Source organism: Gopherus evgoodei, chromosome 22, assembly GCF_007399415.2.
Source record: "Gopherus evgoodei ecotype Sinaloan lineage chromosome 22, rGopEvg1_v1.p, whole genome shotgun sequence".
NCBI lineage: Eukaryota > Metazoa > Chordata > Testudines > Testudinidae > Gopherus > Gopherus evgoodei.
The window spans coordinates 8,485,319-8,506,172 of NC_044343.1; the positions used below are offsets into that span (position 1 = coordinate 8,485,319).

The 20,854-nt window shown below is 50.8% G+C and overlaps 1 protein-coding gene across 2 annotated transcripts; it reads right to left on the reverse strand.

Annotated features, from left to right (window-relative positions):
• Positions 1-115: 115 nt before the first annotated feature.
• Positions 116-20,580, reverse strand: YJU2 (YJU2 splicing factor homolog). 2 transcript variants are annotated; one of them, XM_030540313.1, is made up of 8 exons: positions 20,497-20,580; positions 19,345-19,445; positions 18,112-18,256; positions 17,515-17,649; positions 16,541-16,722; positions 14,542-14,662; positions 13,150-13,315; positions 116-208 (listed from the first exon to the last, which is right to left on the reverse strand). In XM_030540313.1, the coding sequence occupies exons 1-8, from the start codon at positions 20,518-20,520 to the stop codon at positions 138-140; spliced, it is 945 nt and encodes a 314-aa protein (XP_030396173.1). In that variant the 5' UTR covers positions 20,521-20,580; the 3' UTR covers positions 116-137. The 2 variants fall into 2 exon arrangements, with proteins under 2 accessions (XP_030396173.1, XP_030396172.1); XM_030540312.1 differs by lacking the exon at positions 116-208 and adding an exon at positions 10,394-11,470.
• Between the last annotated feature and the right edge of the window lie 274 nt (positions 20,581-20,854).

Here is a 20,854-nt window from a genome sequence, read left to right on the forward strand (position 1 = left end):
GGCAGAACAAGTGGGTCGGGAAGAATACTCAAGATGACATCAGATAAGCCTTAGTGGGTCCCCATGATTTATAATCCAAACTGGGCGTCGTTCATCTTCCTTTCAGGAGACCCTGGGCATCAAGGGGTCTCCAATGTTTATGTCTCAGACTGATGTCTTATCCCAGAGCGAGCTTCTCCAGGAGCTGGGAATGAAATGTCCTCTCTCCCTTTAAAAGAAGAGGGTTTCAAAGATGTTTAATGCAAAACGAAAAGCAACACACTCCTGTCTGGAGACCCTATAGACCCTATGAAATAAAATACTTACATCAAACCAGATCTCTGTGTGGGGGTTGGATCATGGAAGGGTTCCACAATCTATTACCAGTTCAAATGCAATGGAAAATTGAGGGGAGAAAAAGTCTTTTTTTTTTAAAATGTCATCAACCCTGCACTATGCTTCAAAAAATAGACACCTGCAGCCAAAAACCTGTCTCCAAAGAAAGCCCCAGAGTGTCTTTCTAAGAGATCGGTTTTAATCCCTAAAACGGATTTGCGATACTAAGCATTTACAAAGCATTAGTGCTTTTAAAGGGGAAAGAAAGAGAGAGAAAAGAAATGTACCAGTTCATTATGGAACGATCAGATCTAAGCAACAACAGAGCATCCCGCAAAGACAATTTCCTATGGTCTGGAAAGAAACGTATAAAAAAAAACAACCCCAAAACAACCCTAGACAATAAACATCTCACCCGTTCAAACACCAGCCAGGCACATTAATGTCCACTTAAAAACTGCCTTGACAAAGTTCCTCTTAAATACATAAATATATAACCAGTGGTTCTTTTAAGTCTTTGTTAGACTCCTCTAAGAGATCCAGGGAATGGAATCGCATTCTGGCTACATTTGCTTGTCAGATACGAAGCTGTGTATATATTTATTTCCCATCACCACCAGAAACTTCCTTGGTTTACAGTTAAGGTTGCTGAAGTGTCAAACCCTCATACACGCAATTCCTGGAAAAACAAGACAATCTCCAGTACACGCTGGCACACATCCATCATTCGGGTTTTATTTCTGGTGCGGGGGGGAAAGACAGTGATTTATTCCAAAGCCCAAACAGGGATCTTACAAAACAAAAATAATCATCAAACCTCCTCCCTCTTAAGAGACATTCACAAAAGCAGGACTGGAAAACTTTAGCAAAAGTCTAGCTTGGAAGAGTCCAGTTACAGCTTTCTTCTCCTTTGTTAGATTTGGAGAGGGCTGTTATGATGCTTTCCTCGAGAGCTCATCTCCTTTCCAGGATCCAGGAAAGCAGCTGCAAACACAACACAGCCCAAACAACCGCACCAGTGATCTCCAACCACCACCAGTAGCTTTTTGCAAGGCCACTGCACAAAGAAAAGGAGGCGGGAGTGGGAAGAGACTTTTCAGCCTTTTGCATCCATCAGTTCTTTCCTGTTTTCGGGGACCTGCGGGCTACTTTTGGGAGGAAGGAGGGAAGGAGCTGCAGCTTAAGGAAGCCGGTCATAGCTTTGATGCGGTTGTTGGGGATGATTTGGGGAAAGGCGGGGGATAAAGAAAAAAAAATCGGTAGCTGGAAGGTCTGGAAGCCTCTTTGCAATCGTTGCTCCTGATACGTCAAAGGGTTTTTCGCCTCCTCCTCCCGGCCCTAAGGTTTTTGCATGCACAGCTCCCTCTAGTTTGAAAAGGTTACAGAGACCTTCAGCAAGAAGCAAGGCAGCAGCTGGAGGGGCAGATACCTAGCACTCCCCAGGCCTGGCTCCCAGAGAAGTGTCATCCCCTGCAACAGGAAAAGGGAGGCAGGAGGGAAAATGCCCCTTCTCCAGATCCCTGCTTATGGAGCGTGGCCTGGGGAAGCATCAATAGATTCAATTCCCGCCAGAGGCCAGAGCCTAGTGAAACTGACCAGGGAAAAGGGAGGGATAAGCTGAAATTGAGCAGGCAAAAGAAAGTTGGGGGTATGCAGAGAGGGGAGGTTTAAATCTCTTCCTTTTTCAGCCTTCTCCATCCCATCTCCCCCAGCTGTCCCCAGCTAGGCACGCTGGCTGCTCCATGGCGCCCAGCCCAACCTGAGGTGTGAAATTGCAAACTGGCTCTGCTCACTAGAGAGAAGGTGGCCGTAAATAAAGAAGAGAGAGATCGGGGAGAGAGGGAAAGTGGAGGGAGGGGGGAATTAAAGGCGAGGGCAGCTGGAGGTGGAGAGAGAGAAATTGAGCCGATAGGAATTAAAGAAAAACAAACAACAGTGAGGCTGGCTAGATGGATGAGAACTGAGATGCGCTGGAGTCTGTTAAAGTGGCAGCTGGTTGCTCCCTGGTGGGTGGGGAGGGGATGAGCATCTGCAGCTCTGACTGGCCAGGACTATTTTGGGTGGGCAGATGAAATACTGTGCAAGCCAAATTTCACCTGGGGGGCCACCTGAAATGTTCTCACTAGATGAGTTTCAGCCCTAGTCACAGCAGCAGGGGGAAATCGAGGCTGGATGGCTGGAGCACTGGCCCCGCTGGGGAGCTAGGCATGCTGGGTTCTAATCCTGCCACTGACCTACTGTGTGCTCTTAGGCAAGTCATTTCCCCTTCTGCTACTTAGACTGTGAGGTCTCTTGGGCAGGGACTGTCTCTCACTACGTCTCTGTACAGCTCCAAGCACAATGAGGCCATGATCTCAGAGCAGGCCTACACTGCAATGGAAGGTGTGTCACACAGGCATACCCAAATTAGCTTTAATCTAGTTAACAAGGCTACGAATAGCAGTGAAGACACGGTAGGCCGGGCTATTTTCAGCCACATCAGCTAGATGAAAGCTAATGTGGGTTTGCCTACCCAAACTCAATCCTGTCCCCCAGTTGCAGTTCAGTTGGAGTGTAGAGATACCCTCAGCTGGGACTTCTAGGTGCTACTGTAATAAAAATACATTCATAAGAACTTACAGAGCTTTAAAAATATCCTTGGCGCTACATGGGTGTGTGTGTGTCTGTATGCTGCAAGCCCTGGGAAACCGGGCTCACAGGTGTAGTGTATGGAAAACTATTAACATGGGAGAGCTATCAATTTAAATGCTCAGGGGTTTTCTGGTTCTGCAGGCAGGAGCCTCTGTAGGGAAGCATGAACACAGCAGTCAGTTTGCATCCAGGAAGCCTAGAGTAACAAGGTGGGGTGAGCTGTACTTCTGGGAGCAGCCTGCTTTGTCTCTCTCTGCTTTTATCACCCTGAATTCTACAAAATAAAGCAGTGCTACGTTGCAACCTTCCAGTGAGACTATTTTATGTTTTCATCTCACTTCTCTGTTTGTATGTTATGAAACATAACAACAGGCTCTTACTTCAAGCTGGTTGGAAAACGTTGAAGAAAGCTAGATGAGTGGACATTTGAAACACCACCCCATTTCTCAATTAGCTCTGCTCCTAATTAAGGCTCAGGCCTGCCAGTTCTTCCATGCCAGACTGATACCAGTGGGTTTTGACGGACATAGATCTACTTGCAGGATTGTGGGGGGCTTACCTGGTGTCCTTTGGGATTAAGAGGGCAAGTGCACAAGTGCCCTCAAGAGTTAGCATTCAATGTACTGCGTGTCAGGTAGGCACGGTTCCTGCAGCCATGGTCCTGAAGTACCTTCCCAATGCAAAGCAGCTCTGTATGGAAATAAGGGTCCATCTACCCAGAGCAGGAGCAGGGCCCTACTGCTAGGTCCTCAAAATTATTTAGGTGCCTATCTATCAGTGGTCATTAGTGCTCTGTGGTTGCTTTGTTTCTTTATGATGTATAAAGACCTAACATTATACATTCAAATCTTGTCTACTGTTTTTCCTGGAAGACTTTATGGACAACTGGAAAACTGGGAGGATTACACCACCACATAGCAACCAAGGAAGTGAAACTTCAGCCATTGAGGGTTTTTTTAAGTCAGACTGTTCAAAGATCTGGGTTCATTTGGTTTTGTTCACATAGACCTTTGAGTTAAATCAGACAAACACTCAGGAGAAAAGCTGTCTTTAAAGATTCTTCCCCACTTCAGTTCTCTTGCCTTTCAAAGAGACATCCAGCAAAAAAACAGGGAAGACCAGATTTAATCTTTCTGCTTTTTCTAAGGTTAAAACCCCCCTCATTTTTTCTTTTTTTTGGAGAAGGAAACGAAATCTTTCAACTCTTCCTCATTCATCATCAAGCGGCCCAAAAGGGCACAGTCTCATTGTTTTTCCTTTAAAGCAGAGATGACGTCCTTTCAACCTGAGCCCTGAACTCTGCCGCCGCTTCCCTCTGAGTGTTCTGCCTTTGGTACATTGTAGTCCTGACTTCAATGTAGCTTTTTGTACTTAGTATTCATAAAAACGGTATCGTTCTTTGCCACCTCCTGGGACACTCATCTATTCCTCTGTTTCAGAACAAAGAATTCTCCCCCCCCCTTTCCCCCCCCTCCCCAATCAGCGATGGAGAAGTAGCCTAAATGTGTTTCTAGGGGGAATATGCGTAAGAGCCAGCTAATTGTTCTGTTTAATGTGCTCCGCTGAAAAACATTCTGTCTAGCAGAACAGTTGTTGACAGATCTCATCAAATATAAATACCAGAGCCCTATATAAATATCCAGCATCTGAAGTATTCATGTTTGAAGAGGCTGCTAATTATAATTCACGTGCCAGGAATGTTCATTGTTCTAGTGACAGAAGAATCAAGAGGAAAATCTGATTTAGCCTTTTGTCTTTTGTTTCCTTTAAATGCAGGGGGGTTAACATTTCTTCTGTCTCACTCCCCCAAGCGAGCGCACACGCCCAAAATAATCTGGGTGTGTTAAATCCATGCTGAAATAGGTCCCTGTTTGCTGTTTTTAAATGAGGGTTAATTAGTGAAATCCTGCTCATTAATTAGGGCTGGGAATACAGGGCCTGATCCCACCTCTGGGCAAGTCAGTAGACAGACAGACATTGAGTTCAGGGAACTTCAGATCAGGCCCATAGCCCAGCCAACCACTGCAAAACCCCCTACAGTGCAGGCAGGCAATGCTGCTATTGGTAGAGCCGGGGCTCACCCCTGCTTGGCACCAGGCTAGGCCAGAAGCTTCAGCACAGGCAAGCCCTGTAACGACTCAGGGTACCAGGGGAGCTGAAGTGCGTGCTGTCATGGCTTCACGGCTCCAGTACGTGAGCTAGCTTGGTATGTCCACACAAGTGGCAAACATACCCCATGACTGCAGTGCAGATGTCCTCGAAAGCAGCTGGGCTTTGAAACTTGGAATATGGCAAGAATAGGCTGAAAATCTAGGACCAGCAGCTGGAAATCCAGCTAGACACGCCACCTACGCTGGACCTTTTAAGCAGGGCCCAAGTGGTGAAAAATCAAGTGGTGTTTCACCCCACCTCTGCCTTGGTATCCTTCGCGAAGCAAAGTGAACTCCCTGAGGGATGAACTTATTGAGTCTGGCACATGCTGCCCCTCGGCCGGGGTACCGAGCAGGATCTGGAAAGAGGCTGGCCTAGAACTGACCTCACCACAATGGTGAATTCTCCCCCAGCCCTCATTATGTGAAACACCTCAATAGAACCCCATCACCGCCGTGCAGGTGGGTGAGGAAAATGTAGACGGCAGAATGGTCTCTCCAAGGATACAGTGGATGTCGCATCGACTGAGTCATTCTAAACTGGAAAAAGTGCTGGAGATAGCGCTTAAGGGAAGAACCCAGCTGCAGCGAGGGGACCAGACACAGCCCAAAAGGGATCTTTCATCTCTCTCCGATGGCTAAAATGCTGTGAAAATGCTCCCCCAAAGAGGAAGAATGGGAGAGTTCCCCAGTCCACCCCCCAAACAGACTCAACTGTCCCCCTGCAAACTGCCCCCCAAAGCATCATCGGTACTCGCAATTCCCATTTTCTTTCCCCAGGGCCGCTGGAGGACAGCAACAGCAGAGATCAATCACTGCTCTGGGTAATGAAAGGAGATGAAGAAGCAAACAGCTCTGACACCTCCAATTTATTACCCCAGGCTGAGCCATTTTTAACAGGGAGTAATGCAATTGTGCTGGCAAAATCAAAAGCCTCCGTATGGGTTTATTACACGGCGTGCTAAGCCAGCGGGAGCTGCTAACCTGGAGGCTGAGCAGGGCTGAGAAGGTAATAGGATGGAGCAAGGTTCCCCCAGGCACAGCAGTAATGAAGAGTGCCTCGGGGTAGGGGGTAAAGAGGGATGCCACCACGCTGTACACAGGATCAGCTCAGCCACAGACACTTCGTGAGCAGTGGAAATGCTGGTCCTGCTGCACGCCCGCCTCCCATGGCAATGAAGAGCAGCTCTGCAGGAGAAGCAGGCTGGGGGGGGGGGAGGGGGGAAGTTGTGACCTTGCTTTGCAGATCCAGGCAGTAATAACACTCTGCGTTGCTCACTTGCATGTCGTGCACGTGGACAGTAACCACTGGGGCCTGGTTTGTACCTGTCTAAAGTGATCCCTAGGCTGGGCAAATGCCACATTTCACTGCATAGATTTGAAGGCGAGAAGAGACCATCATGAGCATGTAGGGTGAGTCCCTGCCTAATATGCAGGCACCAACAGCTGTGGGCCAATGACCTTCAGGAACCCGGTTAAAGGGCAATCCTCCACATTACCAGCCAGAACCCTGAGACTACAGGAGCTGCACCGGCCCTGCACTGGCCAAGGGCTGAACGAAATCCTTTAAGCGCTCCTCGCCCTGCCGTTGTGTAAATCCAGTCTGCTCAGCACCGCCCTCCAATGACTGCGTGACGGGGAGGCACCGGGTGACCGACATAACTATTCGGCAGGATCAAGCAACTTTAAGGGCTAGTCCGTGCAGTGCCGCACAGCAGACTACGGGGGTGTGAACTGAGGGGCGCTCGAATGTATTGCAGAGGCTCTAAGAGCCCTGCGTAGACCCTGCTGGCACGAACTAAAAGGTACCTCGCTCGCATGGATGCCGTCCTGTTTCAAACAGCGCCATGTTAACGGGCAGTAGGTACCTATTAGTTCGCGCCAGCAGGGGCAGTTCGAGCACTCTACAGTTCATACCCCTGTAGCCTGCACTGCGGCACGGTGCAGAAAAGCCCCAAGGTCCAGATCCTCAAAGATATTTAAGGCTCCTACCTTCCATTGGTTTCAGTCCATTTGAGGATGGCCATAAATAACTTGCACTGGGTCTCCCATTCGTTACAATGAACACTTGTTACGGTCACCTAATGCTGTTTCTTAATAACACTAAGTAACTCTTTTAATAACACTTTGACTTTCCCTAGCACCTTCCATCCAATGTTCTCAACTCGCTCTACGAACGCACATTAGCCAAGTGTCACAAACACTCTGCCTGGCAGGTCAGAGGGGCCTTTAGCAGACAGGGAAACTGAGGCACAAGGAGGGCAAGCGGCTTGCCTATGGCCAGTGGCAGAGCCAGGGATAAAAACTCCCTGCTCCCAGGCCCATACCTTACAACAAGCCATACTCCCTGCCATCTTTGCCACTGTCTCCCTCTTGTCAGACGCCTGGGAGACTCTCCCAACAGTGCTACGCAGCTGGGAGACCCAGGGAAACGCAAGCCTGACGGAAGCCAGCTCCGATAAGGTTTGACAAGCGCTGCCTGAAGAGGATGATAACGATCGAGGAGGACGGAGGGTGAAGAATGGAACAATTGGGGAGGCAATGAGGCAGAGATGGATCGTACCCCGCACCTTGGGTGACCAGACCGCAAATGTGAAAAATCAGGAAACAGGTAGGGGGTAATAGGAGCCTACATAAGAAAAAGACCCCAAAATCAGGACTGTCCCTATAAAATCAGGACATCTGTTCACCCTACCCGCACCAGGCAGTGGAATGGAAAGCCCCTAGGATCATGTGATCAGATGGGGACGGGGGTGTAAGTGGCCATGGCAGAACGGATAATCCCGCGGATCAAGGAGCAGTGAAGGCATGTGGGAAAGATTCGCTGGTAGCAGGCAGGCAGGCTCATTGGAGGGGAGGGCTCCGAGGTGGCCCATTGAAAACGGGGCTGGCAGGCTCTTCTGTTTACCTGGAATGAACTGAAGTCTCTCAACTCCAGGCAGGCACATGGAGCACCCAGGTTACACTAGAAGCTGAGGAAATAAGGACCTGTCTCTAGTGCATGGCAGCAAGATGGATGGGCTTGCGGAGCAGGCATCACTACGGGACTTTGGAGTACTGGCTTCAAGCCCCACTTTTGCAGCACACTGCCTGGGTGACCTCGGGAAGAAAGCTGAGAGAGCCCTGGGCTACCCACCCCCCTGCTGTGAATGAGGCCACAGCAGCCTTCTCCCCCACTCTTTGGGGCAGGGACAGCCCTGCTGTAGGGGTACATACAGCACCAGGCACAATGGGACCCTGATCTTGCTTGGGACCTCTGGGCGCTGTTGTGATACAAATCAAGGTGAGTCACGGGGGCTAGCAGTGGGATGTGGGGCAGAAGGGGGAGGAACCTGGTACATGGGAAACAATCTTTTCCAAGTGTCACCCAGCAGCTGTTGCCACATGCGCACAATGCGACAGCCCGGTTCTAACTGGCTGCCGAGAGGGAGTCTGATCACAGAAACGCTGGTAACATTCTGACGAAAGCAAGTCGTCCCTGCCACGGTGCTCCTCCAGCAGCGGCAATGCGGTACGTGTCTCCTGCCAGGGAGAGCACGGAGTCCTCCCCGTTGTCATCACAAAGGAAAAGCGACCGAGGCCCAAGAGAAATGGGATTCCATGAGACAGAGTAATTCCATTGATCGCTGTGGGTAAACCAGAGCTGCAGGGCTGCTACGCTCATGGAGCCAGCAGGTCTGGCGGAGGCAGACTGGCACTGCTTTGCCAGCAAGGCTGGCTGCACCTTCCTCAGCTCCCCCAGGGGCATTCGCTCACCCTTTTTAGATTAATCTAATTACGAGAGTTCGGAAGCCCATTAATGTCTCTCAGCAGAGTGAGCATCTCCTGGCTGCCGGCTCCTTTCCAGGGCCTGGCTGGGTGCACCCTCGAACGCACCATGCAGTTCACACACAGGCTCCACAGCAGGAGCAGCCCGGCCCTTGCCTTTCCAAAGGAGCGCTGTTTTTAAGGAGGCCAGCGCCCTTCCCCTGCCAGCCCCCACTCCCAAAAAGGAGGCAGGGGAGAGTGAGACCAAGCAGCAGCACTGGATGACAGCACAGTGCTTGATGCGTCTCCCTGCGGCTATTGGTTTAACCTTTGTAAGCCTGGCAGGAATTCAGAGCACTGCTCCAGTGCACAGTTCGCCCCTCCTTACGCCTGACAGTGATCAGACAAGGCCCTGCTGTGACTGCCCCCCTGAGCAGGGCTTCCAGCCTTCGCAAGGGCAGTCTCTGGCTCGGCACACCCCTAAATCAAAGCCTCTGGCAGACGCATCCTCCTGGTGCTCTTCGCAGGAGTCGTGGATTTCAGTAAAGCTACAGCTGGGCAGCTTCACCCTCCCTCCACAGTGACAGAGGGGGACACTCAAGGCTGCATTTGCCCCTTGTGGTCACTCTCCGCTGCCTGCTCCTGAGCGTTCGGGTAACGAGCTGCTGGAGCTGGGACTGCCTTTATGGGGGTGGGGGCCCAGGCCATAGTTAGGAATGACTTGAGACAAAGAGGTTATTGCATGAATCTCGGCCAGCTTTTGACCTTGTCTTGTCTGACTCACCCAGTTAGAAGGCCACAGGAAGACAGAATGGGGCAGGGAGAGAGGCCTAGAAACCCCCCATTAACTCTCAAAGCAAGAAGCACAGCATGTCATGGGAAACTGGAGAACCCAGGGAAAGTACATTACACAGAGCTAGGAAAGGACTTTGGGGGAACAGACTGCAGGGTGGTTTGGGTTTTTTTTCCTGACTCTGCTTGGAGACCTTAAGGGGCTTCAGGACTCTGGGAAGGTTTCACCTTTCTCTGCAGCATCGGGCATGGGTCACTTGCATGTTTAAACTACTATAAATGGCGGATTTTCTGTAACTTGAAGTCTTTACATTGTGATTTGAGGACTGCAGTAACTCAGCCAGGAGCAGGAAGGGGTGAGGTTCTGTGGCCAGCGATGGGCAGGAGACCAGACTAGATGACCAGGATGGTCCCTTACGATCTGAAAGTCTATGAGCTAAGGACACAATAGCATGAAGCAAGCACGCGGTTGCTGAACTCGTCTGAATCCTCTGCATATTCTGTGGGCACAGACTTGATCCAGGACTTTAAATCTTTTCCATTCCCACTCCAGCGAGTCAATTAATTAATCCACCCTCAACATATTCCTGTAGACCTCTCAGGCAGGTGATTTAGTGACTCCCTGTGTCTCAACTAAAAAGGTCACACACACAGCCAGCAAGAGAACCCAGGAGTCCTGTTTCCCAATCTCCTACCCTAACCACTAGGCAACACCATCTGAAGACCCCTTTACAAAGAATGACAGGGGAAGGGAGAAATGCTCTTCAGAACTCTTTATTACATCTGAAGTTAAACATCTGTGTTTAAAAATTGCATGATCCTCATGGGAAATGAGAGGCGCTAGCGCTGCCTCTAACTTTAGCACAGGCTAAATGTAGCAACGTTGAGGAGGACAGAAAAGAAGATAGCAGCCCCATGCCAAGAATTCAGACATGGGAAGAGTTAACAGAGGGGTCTGGAGACAGACTGGGTTTTACAGGAATTCCAGGAGACTGCTGCGTGGTGAGGGAGATGATGGTATATAGAACCACACACTTCATTACCCTCCACTTAGCTGCTTCTGACAAGGCTTTCGATAAACACAGCATGATGGATTCCAGCCACAGCGAGTGACCTGCTGCTCTCAGCCCCTTCCGACATGCTTTGGGGCTCTGCTCCCGCTATCAGGCCAGGCAGCCACTTTCTACTCCCCGATCTCCCCAAACACGTGGTGAGGAACCTTTCTCTGAAGATGCTGGAAACATGCCTGAAAAGAGGAAGCTTGTCTCATCTAATAGAGATTCTTCCCCTGGGCAGCTCTGGTTTGCTGGTGCCACCATCACTCACGACAGACTGACAGGAGCCCAGATTGATGGATGTTTAATGGGAAGAGATGGCTGGAGGCAATCTGCTTGCATTGGAAGCAGTCCCCCTGTATCCCAATTTGAAGGAATGCTGCAACATGACGATATATTAGGGGTTTCCAGGAAGGGAGGGCAGCTCTGATTACACACGACTGGCCATGTGTGCAGACGGCCTGGGAATCCCACGGGGAGCGTCTATGCATAAGGACGCCAGCTCTCTGGCAGGATTCGGTTGTTAGGACAGCAGCTGCCTGGTGGTGGGGTGGAGAGAGGAAACTCTGCCCTCACTGCATCCCATTGCCAACTCCTGGCTTCGCTCTACTCCAGCAGGGTAAGGAAGCGGAGCGAGAGCTCTCAGCAGAGACCCACAGACTCAGTCACTGGTACTGTCTTCGCTGTCGGAATACGCCCCCAGCAGGCTGAGGGAAGAGCCCTGGGCTGCTGATGGGGGCTGGGTCACAGAAGGTAGCGAGGAGCTCCAACTTCCAGCATCTAGAAGCCAAACAGAGCAGGTTCAATCATTCACACCCCACACCCACGGCTGGAGAACAGAGAGCTGCACCTTATGGACGCCCGAGGAAATCACTCCTGCTCTTGCCTGGATGGGCACTGCCATGTTTTGAGCACCCGCTGCAACACCAGGCATTAGGACCTGGCGTAAAACAGTTTCCTTGGCACCTTGTCTGAATCTCAATGAGGATTAAAAGGTTTGACGTTGAGATGGTCGCATTTCTATGGAGGCTCCCCTCCTGCCTCCTGATGGTGACATAAGAGAATGGAAACGTCTGAGATACTTAAGCATAGAAGGCTTCCACCTAACTAGAAGAGGGTGAGGTGAGTCAAACCTCAGTCTAACACAGATGCTGTCTGTGAGATGGCCTCCAGTGTGTGAAACTGTCTTTTGTGTACAAGCTCTCGAGCTGGAAAGGGGGGCGGAGGGACTGCTGTGTGGATCACATAGGGAAAACATCATTCAACTGGGCCATTCATGAAACACCAGGTTTGGATCAGCAGCCAATGTAATCTTACATAGCACCTGTCATTCAAAAAGATTAACAAACTACCCAGAGGGCTGGGATCATTTCTCCAGCGATCAAAATGCAGCCACCTCTACGATGGACCACAGCCGCTGTTCAACAGAACAAGGCAACCCCACGCAATGGTTTAGGACAGGAAGGAACGAATGCTGTGTGCAACTGGAAGTGATGGGAGTTTGGGGAAGGCAGAATCGCATTATCCGAATATCACAGCATACAACATAACCTCCCTCTACAGTAAAAGGAGATTTAACCAACTTAAAAGGAAGATGAAAGATGGCTTCTGATCAGCTGCGGGCTGTTCATGTTACTGTAGCAGACAGCTGTGCCAACTGCCCCAACTGCACTGTGGAAAGTACGTTTTGGAACGGCACAGTAAATTCAAACCCTGTGGCTGGTCTCGCATTACCGTCTGTATTACTGTAGCACCTAGGAGCCTGAGTTATGGGCCAGGACTCCTTTGGGTTAAGTGTTGTACAGACACAGAACAACCAGAGGAGCTGTTTTATGAGCAACAATATCAATATACACCTCTACCTCGATATAACGCTGTCCTCGGGAGCCAAAAAATCTTACTGCGTTATAGGTGAAACCGTGTTATATCGAACTTGCTTTGATCCACCAGAGTGTGCAGCCCTGCCCCCCCGAAGCGCTGCTTTACCGCGTTATATCCGAATTCGCGTTATATCGGGGTAGAGGTGTATTTATCATAGTACTTCTACAGACCGGCACCATCATTGTATCTGAGCACCAAAATGTTAATATACAAGTTGAGACACTGGCAATCAGCCCTCATGCATCAGAGCACAAGCTCTTTGCCAGAGCGGTCAGGAAGGAATTTTACTTCCCCATAACAATGCGCTATACAGGAGGCAGGAGAGAGGAGACGGCTTCCTCTCTGAAACACTGGGCATTAGCCCTACTGGAAATCCCAACACCAGACTTGATGCCATTCTGGCAAAGTTCTATTGGGTCATGAATTACTAAACTGTAACATATAACTGAAGACAATACAGACACATGAGATTAAACTGCTTGATGTCACCATGCTGTTAGACCCCACCTTGGTGGCCTGGAGTTAAGTTGCTAATCAGATCCCACATCGCCATGCAGGTGAGACTGAACCAAAGTTACCTGAGCTCTGCAGTGTAGCCTGCTTTCCCACTTTGTTAGCCGTGGTGGAGCCCGGGGTCTGTTTCTTCACAGTGACTAGGCCTGCCAGCTGGGACTTGCTGTTCAGTTTGCCCACACTCCTCTCCCAGCTTTCAATTTTTAGCTTCTTACTCTGGGGCTCGGTATCCTACAGAAGGTAGCACAGATATTAACATTCTCTGTCCTTGGAGCCGCTATAGGGGAAGAGACACTATGCAAAATGTTACATCATCGTCAAAATCAAGGGTGGTTCGGAGCTGCATACACAGAGGTAACATGTCGCAGAGCAGCAAGGAGAAAGCCCCTCTCTGGATAGCTAAAGGGTGTCAAGAAAGGGTTTGGCTAGGATGGGATAGTGCACTGTTAAGTGCAGAGGAACGAAATCAGCCCAGGAAGATTCAGGCTGAATACCAGGGAAAGCTTGCTGTCACAGAGATCAAGAAGGCTGTGGAAGAGCCTACCCAGGGCTGATGCCCCGTTGCTTGGGGTATCCACAGCAAGCCTGGAAGAGACATTGGCCAGCAGGCGTAGTTGTCCGTTGGCAGAGGGGTGATCCAGATGTGCGCAACAGGACTTTCCCGTATCCAGCTTCTGTGACCTCACATGTTGGCTGCTGGAACAACCACTGGGTTTAACACACTAGTGACTAGATGGCTCAGAAGGATTAGCACTGGGGCAGGGAACATTTCACAGCTCAACTCCAGCCTGGCTTGGGAGTCATTTGAAAGCTTTCAGAAGCCTGCATTGTTTGACGGTCTCAGTGGACAGGGATCGACATCAAAAAGCAACATCTGCAATTGGCACTAACTGGCCTGTTTGCTGGATCCTCTGTGGAGATTATACCAAGGATTGAGCTCTCTCCGCCTCAGAGCAAGCATCAGAACAATAGGCTGGGATCATGCAGGGGCGCTTGCCCTGATGTGTATAAACACAGGGCTTCGGTCTTCAGGGCTGTCCCGCTGGCATCTTCCATCACTGCTAATCTTGCATTGATGTGACTTCAGTTTGTACGATGATTAAACCAGGGAGCAAAGCCAGAAGCAACGTGCTGACCACTGAACCATCATCAGGCATGACAGTAAGGGTGGGGGCTCTTAGCAGCAGCTCACCCCCATGGAGATGAGCCCCTCTGCTAGCTGATACAGGCTGAAGTTTACTTCGACCAAAACCTCTCATTTCTTCCTTTCAGTCTAATACACAATGAGCCACATTTTCTAAACTAGGCATGAAAAGAGGCAATTGTGTCTTAAAGTCTCCAAACCAGGGGACTTCTCATGCAGTGCGGTATGCTGGGTTTTAGTTTGTCCCCTTGTGGAAAAATCTCCCATCTCGGAGAGCCACGCTGCTGGAAAAGCCCCTACCCCCAGGATTTACCTCCTGTAAGATGTCTGTGGGTTTCGCTTTTGGTACTGATCTTGAGGGCACTTGGGCAGCTTCCTCATCAGAGTCAGAGTCTTCCAGGAATCGCCTGCTCTGGGCTTGTTCCAGCATAGCTCTGCAAATCAAAGGGATCCCCCAGAGAGGTGTAACAGAGTGACTTGATTACAGTCTATATGTGCCCACATGGGCAACAAATATTTGGCAATAGGCTCTTCAATCTAGCACATGGAGGTAGAGCACAATCCAAGGGCTGGAACTTGAAACTAAAATTCAGACTGGAAGTAAGGTGTTACATTTTTAATTGAGAGAATAATTAACCATTGGAACTATTTACCAAGGGTCAGTGGTGGATTCTCCATCACTGGAAACTTTTAAATCAAAACTGGAAGATTTTTCTAAAAGATCTGCTCCCGGAACTATTCTAGGGCGGGGCGTGGGGGAAGCAGAGGACTCCAGGTACTTTTCTCACCTGCAGGCACCCCCCCTGCAGCCCCAATGGCCAGGAATGGGGAACTGCAGACAATAGGAGCTTCGAGGGAGGTACCCACAGGCGAGAGCAGCGAGGGCAGCAAACAGAGCTCTCTGCCTCCTCCCTTCCCCTCCCCCAGGGGCCGCAGGGACATGGTGCTGGCTGCCTCCGGGAGTGGCGCGGGGCCAGCGCAGGCAGGGAGCCTGCCTTAGCCCCGCTGTGCGCTGCTGCCACCCTGGAGCCATTCAAGGTAGGTGGCACTGGGCCAGAGTCTGCACCCCAAAACCCTACTACACCCCACACCCCAGCCCTGAGACCCCTGCCACACACTGCACCCCAACCCCTTACTCTGAGCCCCTTCCTGCACACCACACCCCCTCCACGCCCCGCACTCCCTCCCATACCCCAGCCCCCTGCCCCATTCCTACATTCCATGGCCCTGCATGATATTTCCCCACCCAGATGTGGCCCTTGGGCCAAAAAGTTTGCCCACCCCCAGACTAGGGGATGGTCTTCACTATGGGGAGATTGCTGCTGCAATCGATGCAGCAGGGGTTGATTTAGCAGGTCTAGTGAAGACCCACTAAAATCAACGGCAGAGCACTCTCCGGTGGACCCCAGTAATCCAGCTCTTTCAGAAACATAAGGGAAGTCCACTGGAGAGTGTTATTCACGTAGCTGGGAGTAGCATAATTTAGGTCAATTTACCTTGGCAGTGAAGATAAACCCTAGATTATCTTCGTGGACTTTTGGCCTTGGAGTCTATGACACAATAAAAACCATCCACCTTCATGAGACCTGCAGAGAGCAGTGCTGTCCTGCACACACTAAAGTTCTGATATGTTACAACTGAGCAGGGACAGGCACTCTGCCAGAATTCAACAGCTCCCACAGAGCTGCCAGACACCATCTTCCCTTCCTAGTGTTAGCTGTTACGGTTTGGCAGGCTTGGAATCCGTGCAGCACTCCAAGTCCCCTTTTTAGGTGCAGTTCAGTGCTGCTGACAGGTCTTTCATTTAGCCCCAGAATATTATCATGGACACTGCGGTAGGGTTTCTCCCTACACCCTGACACAAAGGTACTTTAGCCCTAAACCCTGGAAGAGGCCTTCTCTCAAGGAGAGTTCAGTCTCAGAGGCCAGCTCAGTTTCTGATCTCTTTGCCGAAAATGCCAACTGGGACCATGATTTTTGGCATGCAAATGCCTCCCCGTGGAGGAATAGGTCACTTATATTTCCCTTACCTCTTTCAGTATTAGGGCCACCACTTGTCATGTGTCTCCTTTACCTGTTATGTCTAGATAGGTGGGACATCAGCCATCCTACTAGATCTCCTCACATCCCAATCAACACAACCTCAGATTGCAAGTGTTACCCTCCCTTGGATCTCTGGCACTGTCCCTCCCATTAAAATAGTGTGGGGGGTGTTAACATCATTGCCCAGCCCACAGGGGGCAGCCTGGAAAGTGTCACATATCCAGGTGTGACCAGAACTCAAATATGAGCAACATTGCCAGTTGACTCACTTCATCTCCGTCTCATCCTCCTCTAGCTCCCTTCGTTTCCGCTCCTCCTCATAGTCCTTATACTGCTTCAGCATAGATTCAAAGTCCACATTTGCCTGACGCTGGTTCAGCTCCTTCAGCTCTTGCAGGTTCTCCAGAACCTCCATCTCCAGCTTGGAGTCCTTTGTCCGGTTCTCCAAAACCTAGCAGCGAAAGCCGAAAAGCCCTTGAAGTACTGGATAAGCCACACCGACAATTCAGGAACTGTATTATAGAACCATAGGATATCAGGGTTGGAAGGGACCTCAGGAGGTATCTAGTCCAACACCCTGCTCAAAGCAGGACCAACTCCAACTAAACCATCCCAGCCAGGGCTTTGTCAAGTCTGACCTTAAAAACCTCTAAGGAAGGCGATTCCACCACCTCCCTAGGTAGCCCATTCCAGTGCTTCACCACCCTCCTAGTGAAAAAGTTTTTCCTAATAGCCAACCTAAACCTTCCCCATGGCAACTTGAGACCATTACTCCTTGTTCTGTCATCTGGTACCACTGAGAACAGTCTAGATTCATTCTCTTTGGAACCCCCTTTCAGGTAGTTGAAAGCAGCTATCAAATCCCCCCTTATTCTTCTCTTCTGCAGACTAAACAATCCCATTAGCTTCCATTACTAGTATGGCAATTCAAAAGTGCCTGCAGCCACGGTACCCAAGCGACAGAGTTTAGCATGAGTACTAGACATGCAATAGCATGAGTATGGGGAGCCTATTTTCAGATCTTTAGAAGTTCAAGCAAAGATTGTGGTAAACTCCCTTCACTCATTCCAGGCTAAGACAGACCCTACTGCCAGCAGGGACCTCAGTTACCAGCTCTGCCTAGGCCAATTCCGAAGTTGCAGAACTGGGGCAGTAGCCTCTTTCAATGCACTGAAGCACAAGTGGCCTGAGGCCTGCAAATCTCAGTCTAATATTTAGGACTTAGGGGAGGGCATTCAAATACCTTCATGGGATTGTTCAGTTCTTCCTCCTCTCTCTCCTTCTGCACTCTCTTCTCCTCTTCCTCCAACAGCTTCTCAGCTTGGAAGTTCCGAGTGGCACCATGTTCCATGGTGTAGTCTGTGTTCTCAGGATCCGTCTGAGGAAGACAGGGGCAACGTAAGGGAATTATTATGAATGTGCCACAGGCTGCTACTACTCCAGTCACTGTCAATCCATTCAGTGCTGGTAATGAACAGCCAGAATGACTTTCAAAGCAACACATAAAACTACACAAAGCACTTCAACCTTGTTTTATTCACATCACCTTCCAAAAGAATTATTATTAATGCCCTAGAAACACCCACTGTACTCGGACACTTGAGCCGCAATAGTGCCCTACTCAGACTGTGGATGAGACACTTTACTATTTGTTAAAAAGGGAATAGAGATGACGTAGTTAGGATGCAAAATTTGACCTCTGGTTATCTTAAAATAGTAGCATTTGTTGGGAACCATCTAGGACTAGAATGGAGATCTCCTGACACTCACTGCCCTGATCTACACCAGGCTGCCTCCCCCAAAATCAAGAGCCCAGCCACAGAACTCTCAAAACCTTCACCTTGAACGTGATTTCTGCCAGGCAGCGGGTGCACTTGATGTAGAAGCGAAAGATGGGAAGTCCCAGGTACACTTCATTCTGAACCGTCTCTTTGCGAGCATTAAACTTCTTGCCTTTATAGATGTATTCACCGCAAGTCTTGCACCTACAGGAAGCAAAGAGAAAGTGAATTAGGTCTACAATGTAATACAAGACTAGAGAAAGACAGGAGTCTAACTGACAAACAAGGAGGCTGAGCCTAGTTTTAATGGGCATTGTAACTTGAGAATCACATTCCCATCTGAACATTTGGTGCCTATTGTTATCCATAACCTCTAAGATGACCAGAACAGAAAGACATTAGATACATTGCTATTTTTTCCATTTAATCTTTGATCAGTGTCACTTCTGTTGATTGATAGTTGCCTCCCTCTGACATACTGCTCCAGAGTGGGGCATTCACCTGCACATTCTGGACATTTAGGTACTTATATGGCCTTCATCACTGCAGTTTCTCAGGACCTCACCATCATTAATGGATATTATTATATAATTATTATGTGTGGCCAGATAGTTAAAAAACAAACACAGGGCATTTAGACACAGGGCTGATTGGGTAACTTGCCCAAGCTCACACCACAAGTCTGTAGCCAAGCCAGGAATTGAACCCAGGTCGCCAGAGTCACATCCACTAGACCATCCTTTCCACCTCCCTGGTTTCGGTGAGGTTTTTCAGCAACAGTAGAGGCTGAATCTAAATAGGCAGGTGTGTCCATCATAAAGAAAAGCCTGAGTGGACTTGAGTCTGGTCATGCTGCCCTCAGGCCTGCCTAAAAGCCCCTTATGAATACGGCAGGGGAACATTTGGTCAGCCCTGGCATTTAAGCATCAGGCTATATGTGCATACATAGTAGTTTGGGAGTGTGTAGATTAAGCCATTCTAGAGGAGATTCTGATATTTAGTTAATAGCTATACAAAATTGACCTGCCCCCAAAAAGGTTATGTCCATTGTAAATATTGTGGTGCACACAGTAACTCGCTCAAAAAAAATCAGCCAAAGCCTTACAAGCATTCCTTATTACCAAAATCCAGTTAGTATGGTCAGCAAATAGCTAGATTCACCCTCCATCCCAATATATGGTCAGCTCGATGGAAACACAGTAAAGAACCAAGGGGAGGACTATCCTATGAAACCCACCAAACTCTTCCCATAGGTTCTCCGGTACATGTATTGCCAGCACCACCTCCCTCACCTCATGTTGAACGGGGCCATCAACCGCACAACATATTGCCGGTCCTTTGGGAGCTTGAGCTTTGGGATTTTAGACGGATCGAAGTCCGGCGGGTAGTATTTCTACAAGAACAAAGCAGAACGGGATCAGCGGGGAGGCTGTGGGGTGAAGGTGTGAAATGGGGTGGGGGTGAGGGTATCACCCATTGCTCCAGCACTTTGGGATCCACTGAGGATCGGAGCAGGGCCTCCAAGTCAGGGTTCCCCCACACTCACTTCAGAACCTACCCACACGCAAAGCTTATAAGGCCTCTCAGCAGAACAGACACTGCCCCCAGCTCTCCTCTCCCCCGCTACGGGGCCCCCAGCTCTCCCCTTCCCTTCCCTCCCCCGCTACGGGCCCCCAGCTCTCTTCCTCCCCTCCCCCACTACGGGGCCCCCAGCTCTCCCCTTCCCTTCCCTCCCCCGCTACGGGCCCCCAGCTCTCTTCCTCCCCTCCCCCACTACGGGGCCCCCAGCTCTCCTCTCTCCTTCCCTCCCCCGCTACAGGGCCCCCCACTCTCCCCTTCCCTTCCCTCCCCCGCTACAGGCCCCCAGCTCTCTTCCTCCCTTCCCTCCCCCACTACGGGGACCCCAGCTCTCCCCTTCCTCCCCTCCCCCGCTACGGGGCCCCCAGCTCTCCCCTTCCCTTCCCTCCCCCGCTACGGGCCCCCCAGCTCTCCCCTTCCCTTCCCTCCCCCGCTACGGGCCCCCAGCTCTCTTCCTCCCCTCCCCCACTACGGGGCCCCCAGCTCTCCTCTCTCCTTCCCTCCCCCGCTACAGGGCCCCCCGCTCTCCCCTTCCCTTCCCTCCCCCGCTACGGGGACCCCAGCTCTCCCCTTCCTCTCCCCCCCCGCTACGGGGCCCCCAACTCTCCTCTACCCTTCCCTCCCCTCCCCCGCTACAGGGCCCCCAGTTCTACCCTCCCCTTCCCTTCCCTCCCCTTCCCCTCTACCGGGCCCCCAGCTCTCCCCTCCCCCCCGAAGCCCCCAGCTCTCCCCTTACTCCACTCCCCTCCCCTCCCCTCCCCCGCTACGGGGATCCGGTCCCGACCTCCCCCACTACCGGTCCCCTCCCCCACTACAGGGCCCCTCCCCCCGTTTCCGGGCCGCGCCGCAGGCTGCCCCCGACTCACATTCAAAACCTTCCTCTCCGACATGTCGCCCCCCGCTCATCCCCAGCCCGAGTCCGCCCCGCGCCAACTCTCCGCCCACCACAGCCCCACAGGCACTTCCTGGAGCCAGCCCCCCCCGCCCTTCCATTGGCCGGAACAAAGATACGCCGAGCATTGCTATTTTCTATTGGCTCATACTGCCGCCAATCACAGGGAAACCCCGCCCACTGACTCGGGTGCTGCAGCTAAAGAGCTCCGTCTACGCGTAAAGCCCGGCCGAGGAAAGTTCCGGGAGGCGCTGAGCCGTGGCTGCTGCAGGGCTGGGTCAGGTTTAGAGGCTCGGTGGGGTTCGGTGCATTGGCCGCGCCTAGGGGCTGCT

Bases quoted from the DNA above. Each gene is read 5' to 3' on its own strand.
- YJU2 (XM_030540312.1), bottom strand. From the start codon at position 20,520: ATGTCGGAGAGGAAGGTTTTGAAT. The intron at 17,650-18,111 runs GTGAAGGTTTTG...TGTCTTCCTCAG, and splicing joins TGGCAGAAATCACGTTCAAG to ACGGATCCTGAGAACACAGA. The intron at 11,471-13,149 runs GTAACTTTGGTT...TTTGGCTTCTAG, and splicing joins GGCTACACTGCAGAGCTCAG to ATGCTGGAAGTTGGAGCTCC.